This window comes from Priapulus caudatus, unplaced genomic scaffold (genome assembly GCF_000485595.1).
Source record: "Priapulus caudatus unplaced genomic scaffold, Priapulus_caudatus-5.0.1 Scaffold509, whole genome shotgun sequence".
Classification (NCBI taxonomy): Eukaryota; Metazoa; Priapulida; class Priapulimorpha; order Priapulimorphida; family Priapulidae; genus Priapulus; species Priapulus caudatus.
Genome location: NW_014577570.1, coordinates 31,213 through 44,293, shown reverse-complemented (window position 1 = coordinate 44,293; position 13,081 = coordinate 31,213). Strand labels below are relative to the sequence as shown.

Sequence of the window (13,081 nt, the reverse complement as noted above, 5' to 3'; positions counted from 1 at the left end):
CCCTCCCCCTAGGAATTTGCTCAACCTACGGCCCTGCATCATGTATAAAAAATGCAGGCTATACGCTCTAACTTAAAGTTGCGAAAAAGTACGAGTCAGAGATGGAAATCTAATAATATAGCATTATGTTTTACATTATCAAATGGCAAAATATCAGGTGTACTGTGCGTGACAGCGGAATACATGTCAGGCTGACATGGCAACATCGCCATTACTATATTATACTATATATTATATCAGGAGTGAATATTATAGATTATATATAGATCTATTATTATTCACTCCTGATTATGTTATATCATGCCCAGATTGTCAGACTGGCTGTATACCGGCAGAGTGCTACAATTTTCCAATTTCTGCATAAAAATTACGCGACTGCTTAACAAACACGAATATAGCCGCGTTCACACGTAGCAATTTGTCCCGGGTCTAAAACGATCCGGGCTAAAATTGTCCCGGGCCAAGCGTTCACATGGACGTTTTCTCGATACAAAAGTGTTACAAATGTTTTCCGTGTGAACTTGCACGGACACACGACACGGGACAGAATTAGTACGGTGGTAGCTAGATGTCATCAGTGTCGACTTGCGCGTTACTTCCGCATTTGTTTCTACACGCGCGTTTTTCAGTATTTTCATTAAAATATCCGTCAAAATGCCCAAAAAAGCCACAGAAGGGGTTGATCGACTGTGGTCTCACGAGGACAACGTCGCTCTTCTCGAGATTTGGAAATCGGATTTTAACAGGAACCTCGAGAAATCGTCTAGCCTACCAGAAAATTGTTGAAAAACTGGCTGAGCGGGCGATAGTTAAAACTGTACAACAAGTTAATAATCGGCTCAAACGGTTAAGAAATACTTATAAGAAGGTGGTAGATAACAGCAACAGATCGGGAAGGGCACGAACAACGTGCAGTTATTTCAAGAAATTGGACAACAACGGACTGATCGATCCAACGTCGTGTGAACGCTCTCCTCAAAATCGACCCGCGTCGTTTTTGATCCGGGTCAGTCTCGGATCGTTTTCGACCCGGGACAAATTGCTCCGTGTGAACGCGGCGTAAGTGTTGCGTGACACAGGTCCTCTATGACAGCTAACTGCTCCAACTAATATACTAACTCGTAGATAATCTCTCTACTTTTTTGTTCAGATCTCTTAATTTGACCTACTATCTCTACAACAGACGCAGTCTGTATGCGTAATACATTTCAATGAAGAAAATGCTAATAACGAATAGTTTAGGACACGTTCGGACTTCGGATATAGGGGAAATAACTGACATGGAAAAGCTAACAATCACTGTCAAGAGGAGTCCTCCCTACCGCCCACAAGTCTGTAGGTGTAATGTAATTCTACCTATTGCAGCAAGTAAACGCACGTACGTACCAGTACAAGGTTGTGGTTGTCTCGTCTCGTCTCTCCCCCTCTCTCGATCTTTCTCTCTCTGTCTCTCCAGCGCTCTCTTTCCCTAGCGCTCTCTTCTTGTTCTCACTTCATTACTAAGAAGCTAGACCAGTTGTCAGAGCTGTCATTCACAGGTGACACGTATTCGAACGCATGCACGCGTGCACTAACGAAGTAGTGTCTCAGGCTCCTCAGGCTCTGTCCCTCGCCCCTCCTCTCTCTCTTTGTTGGTGAACGCGCGCATGCGTTCGAGTACAGGGGCAGTGACCTGTTATTGTTAATGACAGCCCTCACAACTGGTATAGCCTCTTTGCAAAGAAAACAATTCAATCAATCACTATCATTCTGCATGTAACTGGCAACTAACTAGGTTGACAAAACTGTCCCCAACTGGTTAATATCCTTGGATTTACATAAAAATAACACTGATTTTAATATAATTGTATAATTTCCCAATGAGAGCAGTAAACGAAATGTCTGGGTATGCTGTGTTTATATATCACATTTATTTAGTAACACGAAAGCAACAAATCGTTACCTGAGCAGTCATCTGAATGCACACAGCCGAATCACATTTCTCCTTCATGTATAAAATGACAGTCAAGGTAACGCAAGTTGCAAACATTTAACTTCGCTCAAGCAACAAAATCTTATGCAAAAATGAAATGTATATTGCATTTTACAAAGAGAATGCGATGTACGCCTTTCTTGTGCATCACATTCTCTCTTTCACTGTAGTGTACACTGGCAGCTACACATAACTGTATATCGGACCCGAGTAAAAACTTCTACGTGTACTGAATCAAGCTACGTATTACGTATTACTATATAAAATGCACACGTGGTGTAGCAAATAGATATCGAACTGGGGGAATTATTGTACAGTAATACTACTACTATTACTGCTGCAGTACTGCATCAATGTGATAGCCAGAGGACGGTAAACATTGTTGCAATATGATGGCATATTCCCCTTTAACAGTTTGCTGCACTGCGCTTATTATACATCTCTAAACAGGACTTAGTTCAATAGCCTGTCAATTTGGAATACAACATAATGACTGTCTTATGGTAAGAGGATAGACTATTAGATACCGAGATGCGAAGGCTCTGTGACCTGCATACAAGAACACACTGAGTGTATCACATTATTAATCCTCCAAAACCCAAATTACAGTAGATGTTGTTACAGAGACATATTAGAGCATGCTACTTAGATGGCATGAAGGCAGGTGATAGGTGATAGCACATCACAAACAAAGTGTGCAGATACAGTTTCATTCCACGCTAGTATATATGTACGATGGACAAAAGGTACACTTAATTTTCTGCAGTAAGTTCCCACATGGTGGATGAACCCACTTTATCATTTTAAATATAAACTGGTACTAATTGCTCTCAAAAAACCATGACTGGAAAAGAGCTTATGGCCACAGTTACTCGCTGTATACCTTTGTGTTTCTATATGTGGCTGTCTATCTCTATCCTTCTCTTTCTCTCTGTGTCTGGCTCTCATTCACCCCGTTCTCATTCTTTCATTCTCTGAAGTTTCCCTATTCATTTCTAGTAACAGGAACTAGACAGGCAACACGGTCAGTAACGATTATGTTCTGCTCAATGCCATCCAAATTCTCACATTTACAAATTATGAACAATATAATTATTTAAGGGTGCTGATGTCATTAGCTGGTGTCGTGTTTTGCGTCGTAGTCGGCTAATGAGATTACACGCTCTCTCTCTCTCTCAACAGTCGAGGAAGTTTGCAGCCATCAGCAGCTCCAGGACGATCTCGGGTGCTATCGGAAACTCCGGTATCTCCGTGGAACTGTTAGTGTACCGCACCTTGTACGTGAAATACTGGCACACCTTCTGTAGGACGTGAGACCTAGATCGCCACAAAAACACACGGCAAGGTCGATGAGAAACACACACAAGCCGAGAATGCATATGGTGAATTCACTGGTCTCCAGCTTCCATACCATGAATTAATGAGGAATGACTCTTGAGACTACAGTGGACACCCGAGATACAAACGGCTCGAGACACGAATTTTCAAGATACGAACGACCTCCCGTTGAACGTAATGTATTCTACAAACGAATAAAATTCAACATACGAACGTCTTACGAATCAGCCAATCAAGGCATAGGCCTAGCGCGCGCTCTTTCGGTGAGTCAGTTTAAGTATGTGGCTCATTGAATCTGGATGCGCTCTCATGATTGTATTTGCTGTACGTAAATTGCTGTATGTCCTATATAGGGGTTGACATACGAATTTTTCGAGATACGAACAAATCTGTGGAACAAATTAAATTCGTATCTCGGGGGTCCACTGTACTTGGATACATCAAGAAGGGATGCTACATTTTCTTGTGAGGATCCTGAGTCTGTATTGAACCTACATGTATGTACCAGATTTACGTATTATTGATTGACGATAGAAATACTGAAATGACAATTTTAGTTCAACGGTTTGTTACTATGACTACATTGCTGACAATGTCTCGTTAACTTCAAGTGGATGCACTAGACATAAGAACACGTTTACTTGCTATGTTCAGTGATTTAACTCCAGACTTACAATTTCACTGAGATAACTTGATTGATTTCTACTCAACCGTGAGGTTTAAACACACCTGCTAACGTTTCGCGTCTTAACAGGAGGCTTTTCAAAGCTGTCTGACGTTGTCAGATTTCACCACCAGATGGTGTAGTGGTCAACAGCATGGTCCACACCAAACTCCACGACAGATGGCGCTCTCGCTCTGGCTCAATTCTACCACTGCCACAAGCTGATTTCAGTAAGAATTTCTTACGCTTTTTTACTATAAGTTTTACAGCGACCCCGTTACTCCTGTCCTATGTAATACGGTGTTTACTTATAAAAGCTGCAAAGATAATAAAAGTCGGACCATTATTTCATGAGAAATTTGATAAAATAGTGATACGAAATAATGCGCCCATTTACTACTTTCAAATCATTACGCTGTTTACTAAACGAAGTTCACGTATTTATCATGAATTTTCGGGATGCTTGCCAATATACCTAATTCTCGAACATTGTCTTTGATACATTTTTGCGTATTCAGCTTAAAACATCTAAATTTGTCCACCAACAAACATGCAAATCATAGAAATTTCTAATGTTTTGTTCGACGGCGACTTCGCGGCCGTTGGCTTGCCATTTGCTGGATTTCCCCGGAGCTCCGCCCACTGTAAAAATAGTGCTAGCATTGTGGCAGTGGTATATCCTGAGTGTGGGAAGGGGGCGCTGCATGCTGTTTGGGTCCACACATGACTGAGTCTGTACCACCTCTCGTCTCGGTTGATGTTTGGGGTCTTGCGAATCCAGACGGCTTCCTTAATCCAACGCCTGATTCTTATTGGCTCACGATCGATATTTTCGAATTATCCCAATCGATGGTGTGATTGGCGGTCGCTACATGGGTTTATTCCCGGTTGGCCTACTCCCATTTCGCCTACGGCAAAATTCCCCTACTCCCAAATCCCAATTCGTCTATGCTCAAAATCTACCCTATTCCCATTTCGTCTACGATCGGTTTGTTCACTAAATAATCATTTATAAATAATAAAATATGGTTTTGATTGGCATACATAGACTATAGAGGGTTCCGCGAATTTTCAAATTACCCACAATGCAACGCCGCCGGCAATGACGGTTCCAGAAACCAGCTCAGGCACGGTACAAGTACATTGAGCAACGAACTGTTCTCTGCTCATTTTATTCGCCTATTAAGCAAATCCATCACAACGCCGCTCTCCTGCGGCGTTGTCAACTGCAGCAATCGGTATCGGAGAGCCACACATCTTTTTTAGGCTGCCTAGCGTGATCACAACACAAGGTAAAATGACGAGAGACAAGGCGGACCACAGATGCTTGGAGCATTTTCGATAAAAAAGCAATGCTGAATAAACACGAAATGTAATTACTACCAATGTCTTAATGTTTCTCTTCTCTCTTTCGTATAGAATTGCCGATAATTACCTTTAAATGCCGGTCAAATGCTCCCCTGCAACACACAGGTACACCGCACGCACGGTGCACGCCGCTACACATTTACACTTATATACATATATCGCCGGCATCCAGTAGGCAGCTGTTTGAGTGGGGGTGGTAATTTCTCTTGCACGTGCAGCATACTCTACATAAAATAGCACTGAGGCTACATGTGAATAGAATTCACCAAGCCTGCAGCTTTACAATTACAGTGTGCTGACATGATGCATGTCCTATATTCTCTCATCGTGACCCATGCATGGATAGAGAGATGATAAATCATGGTATAACTATAATCAGAGACTGGGAGTGCATAACAGGTGCTCGGATAACGTAGATGGGACTCTCACTGTTCACATGATACATGTAGACCGATACACCACTAACCCAACCACAGAACAGTCGATCGTAGGCATCCAGGCTTTCGTGGTTCTGAAAGTCCCTGAGAGTATAAAATGGACTCAACTAGAATGTTCGGTAGTCAATTCACGAGATCCTAATAAGTACGTGATGGGCACAAGTTGTAGTCCTCGCTCCATTCTCGTATGGGTGTCGATTCCCAATGCACCCAATTTTCTCGAGATAGCGTGCTTTGGCTACGTTGTCTAGTGAACCAAAGTACTTGTCCATACTACGTACACTTCAGACAGTTGGCAAATATGCATACAGCCTGTATCTATACAAGTGCTCGCCATAGACGCCGCTCATCTAACGTCTACTGCCGGTGACTCTGTGGTGGAGTGGAGGGATTCTAGTAAACCCTGTTAGTCCCAAATGTGTTTCACATACACGCCGTAACAGTGGAATGCACAGGGATGGTATCAGGAACCTTCTCAAAGAATGTTCGTTGGGATCGTTATGAAAGTTGCACGAGATGGGCGTACGTTTAAGTGTCTTCAGATTAAAGATGGAAGCTCCATCATTCGGTCAGCAGCAACAACTATTTGCCAAGACAGAATAGGTAAGCACTCATCCACTGTACCTACGCAAGCCTACAGGCTGCAAATCTGCAATAGAGAGAGTGCCACTGCCAACCAATTAACGCAGGCAAAAACTGCAGCCACAGTGCCATACGTTACATGTAACTCAGTACTGACAGTACAGACATGCACATAAAATTATACGATTAAGGAACATACACCTTCTTTAACCAAAATTTAGCTTTTGAATTTCACTGTGACATTGTAGCCTCATACATCCAGGCATGTATTAGATCTCTACTAGCAAACCCGGCAGTCAAATTCTTCTAACAGACAGTCAACAAATCAAAGTTTAACCTCCCTTGAGGGTCAAAGGTTATCGACACTTACTCTTCGCATGGTCAGCAGAGGGACATGTTCAATTGGTCCTTTCCAATAAAGCCATAAAAATGCTACGGTCACCAGACTGAAACAAAAAAGTTTTTCAATCGCTCTCCGTCTAGACATTGCTCCTCAGAACAATGTCTTAAAATCTTGCCTGTGCCCACTGACCTTTGCAACTGTGACCTCCAATTTCGGCACAGTGGATGGCTTTTCCTACCATTGATGCAACTATACACCGACTATCACGAGCCTAGGTCGAGCCGTTTAGATTTGTGCCGACAATTCTGCATTTCCTCCCTCTACTTAAGTTAAGGCAGTGACATGTTCCCCCTTCTTTTACACTCTTGACCTTTGACCTTTGACCCCCAGCTTCGACATCCCAACTCGTTTTTCGGATTGCCCCCCCACATCCCAGATATCAGTGACCGTACGTCGAGCGCGTTAAGATTTGTGCCCAACTGTTGACGGACGGACGCACGGACGCACGGACGGACGATCAAGCGATTCTACAAGCTGCATCTGACTATGTCAGATGAGCTAAAAAGCTGCGTTTGATAGCTGATAGCTATATGCAGTAAAATCTGTGAAATTTCTGAACACTCGCGATGTATACAAACTCAAGTCCATGATATGTGTTGCGTGCAATCTTTCGACCTGCTCAATCTAGCAATCCGCCGACTGTGCGGCAACCTCATCGAACTCAAGCATCCTAACCCACGCTAATAAACCTGCATGCAAAGCCCTGCAAAACCGGACCTGTGTAATCTCAACTCCAGCAGACTAGCACCCCAACCCACACTGATAACCCTGCCTGCAACACCCTGTAAAACCGGGTCTGCACAATCATATCAAACTCTAGCATCCCCACACGCGCTGGTAAACCTGTCTGCAAAACCGGGATCACTTACTGCTAATATAGATTACTATAATAACACTATCGTATGTACAATCTATCGATGTAAATTCGGTAGATTGCGCATATCGGTAACACGTGTTCGCAATTCTGACTACCAGTATGGCCGGCGGCACGGGATTGTAGGTAATATTGCTATTTTTAGTGCAAGTCGCGGAACCCTCTATAGGAACCAAAAGAAAACATAGGTGAAAATAATGAGAACACAACTTGACAAAAATAGAAAATACAGTAGCATAACGGGAGTAGGCAAAATGGGAATATTGCCGATTCTGACAGTAGACGAAATGGGACGTAAGCGAAATGGGACGTTGGCGAAATGGGGGTAGGCCAACTGGGATGTTACCGCTACATGGTCCGTGATCGTGGATTTGTTTATTTCGGTAGCGGGTTGTTTTCGCTGTACTTCATGTGTACTAACTGTCTTTTTATGGCCTCCAACGGTCTAACTGCTGAATCCACGCCTGCATTTTTGAGGTCACGTTGTACTACGTCCGTGACCCCTCTCACATATGGTAAGACAATCATCACCTTAGGCTGGCATTGGATTAAGAAAGCCGTCTGGATTCGCAAGACCCCAAACATCAACCGAGACGAGAGGTGGTACAGACTCAGGCATGTGTGGACCATGCTGTTGACCACTACACCATCTGGTGGTGAAATCTGACAACGTCAGACAGCTTTGAAAAGCCTCCTGTTAGGACGTGAAATGTTAGCAGGTGCGTTTGAACCTCACGGTTGAGTAGAAATCAACCAAGTTATCACTATTATCAACCAACCGAATGAGCTTATTCAAGGATTTATAATTTCACTATTTTAAAATACTCACGGAATTTCCCTAAAGTTGACCTCATTCGTTTCATTTTCAGCAAACTGGCCTGGTCCACTCAGCATTGCCTTGATGGTTCCCGATGTCAGTGCGTGCTCCCGTTTCACTATGAACTCATGCCCATCCGAGGATACCAGCTTCACATACATAGCATTTGGGCCTTCACAGCCACCATACTGGATTTTGTCATCTTTTTCTTCTTTCACGTCCGTCATGACACAACCAGTTAATGGATCAGATGTTAACTGCATGGAAAAAGATGTTTAGAGTTAAGAACCGACTGGTGAAGTAAGTTTCCCAACCAGCTGCGCAATTTTTGTATATGCTCTTATATAATATATGGTCTTGCTTTCTCCCAGTACCAGTTCCACTTTTTGCCAATCTCCCGGTAGTTCTAGTGATTCCCGGTAATGTTGTTGATTCTATCCCAAAAACCACCTAACACTCGACTTCAATGGCAATGGGTAATGGCAGAGCTAACAGTCAAGTTTGACATTGAGGAATCATTCACCTCATTTAGGGAATAGTACGAAAATCAACAGTATCAAAGCATTAAACCATACTGAGCTGCGGGTACGTGATGCATGGACAATCAATGCAACTAAAAAGAGAGTACCGGTAGTTAAAATAGTGTAAAATTCGCCCTACCAGCAAATAAGCAAAAAGTGGAAGTGCTTACAGTAGCAGGAGAATACCAACAGCCTTTTAGCCTGGTAAATGTTGTATTGTTTGTAACTTGTATTGTTATTATTAACATGATCAATCAATATTTCCTTGCAAACACCTCATAGTCATATTCATAATGACCTTTGGGCTTTAATTAAATAATTAATACTAATAGTAATAGTAATACTAGTAATACTAATAATAGGCTTTTATAGTCATAACATCATAACCGATTACAGTTGCTTTAGTGCACGTTCAAAGATGTATCAATTTTGCGCTCCTACAGTCTCATAGTCACACAACTTATACGGTGCTAATTTGCATAGATTATTCGTACGTGCAAATACTGTATGGCCTTGCAATTTCATCAACTGACAATGACTTAACAATAACATTGCCGTGTTGCAACTTCACACAACGCAAAACTAGACCGCATACAAACGATGATGGTATATTATTTTTTTACTAATGACCAGAATCACCCATAAAACTTCTCACATTTCAGAATAACAAGTTGAACTAAAAAACGTTACTATATATCGAAAATAGCTAACTGACGATGGAAAAATACTTTGTGCAATGATGTCAAGCCCTGCTACCTGGCGGCAAAGTTGTGAAGTGTTTGTATTTATCGTTTTCATAGTTAAATAACTAAACTGTTTTCGTTAACACATATTAAAGTATTACTATTCGGTCAGATAGTATACGGATCAATCTATATAAATAAAAATCTATTATATTTAGGATATAACTAACAAGGAAATTGTTGATCGTACAATTTTATTTAGACGATGACGATACCATATCCCGGTAAGGAGTAAACTCGGTTAATGCATGGTACGTAACCGGCAGCATCTGAAAAAAAAGAGAAGATTTTATCGAAGTTATATCTTTAACATAGAGAAAACATACTCACCAGTAGGAGAATAAACGACCAAAATCTCTCACTTAAGATCCCTATACTTGCAAAAACTTTTATTCCACGATCTGCCAGCGACTGGATCTTCTACCAAACTCTGATTATTAATAACTAAGCTTGTAAATCAACCAAACGGTAAAATCTGCATAGCCTCACTCCGCGACAAATAACATCTATTCGCATACACCACCTGGACAAATTTGTTCATTAGTGAGCTACACTCAAGACACATAATTATAGAGATACTCAGGGGCGTGTACAGCGGGGGGGTCTAGGGGGTCCCCCCCCCATGCTCGCGCAGAAAACGCATCTAAGAGGGTCTAATTTCAAAAAATTTCTGGGGGAGGGCCCCAGACCCCCCCTTTGCGTGCTCGCAAGTTTTAGTTATGGTTAGACCCCCCCCCTTGGTACAAATCATGTACACGCCCCTGATACTAATAGTATTGGAGAAAATGTTTGTCCTCGAATGCTCAGTATCTGCTAAACGAAATATTATTTGGTTAAAATATTACATTTAAAAATCGAGGACACATATGCTCATAAATAGTGTAACATAATAACTGTCCATAACAATCTCTTACGCCTGTAATGGTAGAAGTGTCCATATGTTTCTTTGCACCGTAGCGTACGTAGGGCATTCGTGACGCTCTTTTTATTACACACCCGTGTTGGCACGGTGTTGCCAAATTTTCACCCCTCAATGAATTTCTTATGTTGTAACTTTCCTGATGTCAAAATGTGGATTTACGCTATAATTAGCGAACAGAAGTCAACCACCAGGTGAGACTCGGCTCAGGCAACATTCATTCCATTTCTGATTCCCACTGATCTCTATAATATATTATAGAGTAGAGATTACATTATAGAGATAAGGGCTGATTCCATACACGTGCTGTATCAAACTGCATGCAGCGCCCCCTCGTACAACTCAAACTCCACGACAGATGGCGCTCTCGCTCTGGCTCAATTCTACCTCCTGAGTGTGGGAAATTTTTGAGTGTGCTCAATTCTACCTCCTGAGTATTATCCTGAGTGTGGGAAGGGGCACTGCATGCAGTTTGCGTACAACTCAGTACGAGCCAGAGCGAGAGCGCCATCTGTCGTGGAGTTTGGTGCAGCATTACAAAGTGACTTTAAACACAGAGCATGAGTGTGCACGCACATGATTCGCTCACCCACACATGACCCACACTATACTGTAACAAGCCTCCGCCACCATTGCCTTTACACATGCACATGTACACACACGCGCGCGCGCGGGCGCAAATGCGCACACACACACACACACACACACACACACACACACACACACGCGCGCGCGCGGACCGGCGCATACACTCGCAAACGCACACGCAAATCACCGACCCCGCACGCAAAAAACGCAATGACGCATCATACATACAAATCACACCACCGCCAAACGCACAGACTACGCCACGCAAACACACACCAACACACACACAAGCACACACACACCCACAACACAAAACACACACACAAAACCACGCACGCACGGCACGCACGCACCGCACACACACACGCACGCACGCCCGCAGCGCGGACGCACGCGCACACACACACACACACACACACTACACACACACACACACACACACACACACACACACACACACACACACACACACACACACACAAAGCCTCAATGTGTCTATTCTAGAACGTATATAAAACTTATGAATTAATATGCTTTATTAAAATATATTACGCCCAATTATCTCCTTGAGGTGTTGTTACATCTCTTATGTATATGTCTATATTTGCGTACTCGGAACTGCGCACTCGATTCAATATTACATAACATTTTATGAGTTCCTCGCACAGTACCGTTGAGATTTACTTCTGCTCACTAACGTCAAACTATATAGTCTATAGTCGGAGTCTGAACATGCACTGTGTAAGCTGTGAGTCAGTGACACCGTGGTAAGACGACGTCGGGTCTGCACCTCAGGGCGTATCCATTTCATTAGCGGGTGATTTCGAGACGGGCACTCGACTCTTTCTTCACTTGCTGCAGCGATGAAGAGCCTTGGCAGTGTAACCTCCCGGCCCGCACGCCGTACGCTGCTTGCACGGCTACGGAGAGCAGAGTAGTAACCAACGTGACCATCCCTTCTTCACAGGAGCATTGTATGACACGGATGTAAACTGCGGGTGAGAGAGAAATCTTTCGCGTGCATATCATGTGGGTAGAGATTGCTCGCCGCGGCTCAGGTCTGCTTGAGTTGAGAAAAGTCCGCACGCTGTCCTTTACATAACCGCCCCTGCTGCTGTTTGCTGGATCCTTCCTTATAGCTTTTCCACAAAGTTGACGATAAAGACCTTGCTACTACGGAAACATGAGGATATTAACGTTGGTTATTTTTCTCATCGCAATCGGAGTCGCCGCTCTCATAAAGGTACCTACATGTATACAGGAGCGGTTCGCGAGTTCCCATTCTAAGACGCGAAACGATTTGGTGTTATTACGGTGGTGTTTTCAGCTGGTGTTTAAGTGTTTAAACACTTTAATGTTTAAGTGCATGACTGTTGCGTTCAAGTTGGCGAATGTTTAAGCGTTTAATTTTGGTGTTCAAGTGTTTACTTTCGTAAATGATTAAGTTGGTATTTAGGGTTGTTTAGTTTGTTTAGATTTGCTTCTTATATATACATATAAAGATATATTCAGATAGTACTGTCGCAATAACGCGTTAGGCGTTAACATTGAGAGATGGTGTTACCATAAACATAAGTGTATACGTGATCACGGTGTTATATATACAAAATGGTCGACGTTTGTGCCATATATTATTACGTTTCATCTGCGTAGGCATCAGGCGCTGTGGTGACGAACAACCCGGAGTGTAAGACGGACACTGACTGCGCTGCTAATTACTGCTGCACGCGCCTGAACAGCTTAACCATGGGTTTGATATTATATATATTTCACGAATCTACACGCTCTCCTCTCTCTTTCTCTCTCTCTCTCTCTCTCTCTCTCTCTCTCTGCCTCTCTCTCTCTCTCTTTCTTT

General features: G+C 42.9%; 1 protein-coding gene and 1 long non-coding RNA gene across 5 annotated transcripts in view; one reads left to right on the top strand and one right to left on the bottom strand.

Moving 5' to 3' along the window:
• Window positions 1-2,896: 2,896 nt before the first annotated feature.
• Window positions 2,897-9,740, bottom strand: LOC106811150 (transcription elongation factor B polypeptide 1). Of its 4 annotated transcripts, none has more exons than XM_014814692.1 (3): window positions 9,705-9,740; window positions 8,468-8,712; window positions 2,897-3,289 (listed from the first exon to the last, which is right to left on the bottom strand). In XM_014814692.1, the coding sequence occupies exons 2-3, from the start codon at window positions 8,680-8,682 to the stop codon at window positions 3,148-3,150; spliced, it is 357 nt and encodes a 118-aa protein (XP_014670178.1). In that variant the 5' UTR covers window positions 8,683-8,712; window positions 9,705-9,740; the 3' UTR covers window positions 2,897-3,147. The 4 variants fall into 4 exon arrangements, with proteins under 4 accessions (XP_014670178.1, XP_014670177.1, XP_014670180.1 ...); XM_014814691.1 differs by having other exon boundaries at window positions 9,632-9,735; XM_014814694.1 differs by having other exon boundaries at window positions 9,692-9,709.
• A 2,397-nt stretch (window positions 9,741-12,137) lies between these two features.
• The window catches only part of LOC106811151, a 4,326-nt gene continuing 3,382 nt past the window's right edge, over window positions 12,138-13,081 (top strand). The window contains exons 1-2 of the long non-coding RNA XR_001394110.1: window positions 12,138-12,469; window positions 12,880-12,976. This is a non-coding gene — a long non-coding RNA (uncharacterized LOC106811151). The remainder of the gene's footprint in view (window positions 12,470-12,879; window positions 12,977-13,081) is intronic.

Bases quoted from the DNA above. Each gene is read 5' to 3' on its own strand.
- LOC106811150 (XM_014814692.1), bottom strand. From the start codon at position 8,682: ATGACGGACGTGAAAGAAGAAAAAGATGACAAAATCCAGTATGGTGGC. The intron at 3,290-8,467 runs GTGAGTATTTTA...GTGGCGATCTAG, and splicing joins GTCAACTTTAGGGAAATTCC to GTCTCACGTCCTACAGAAGG.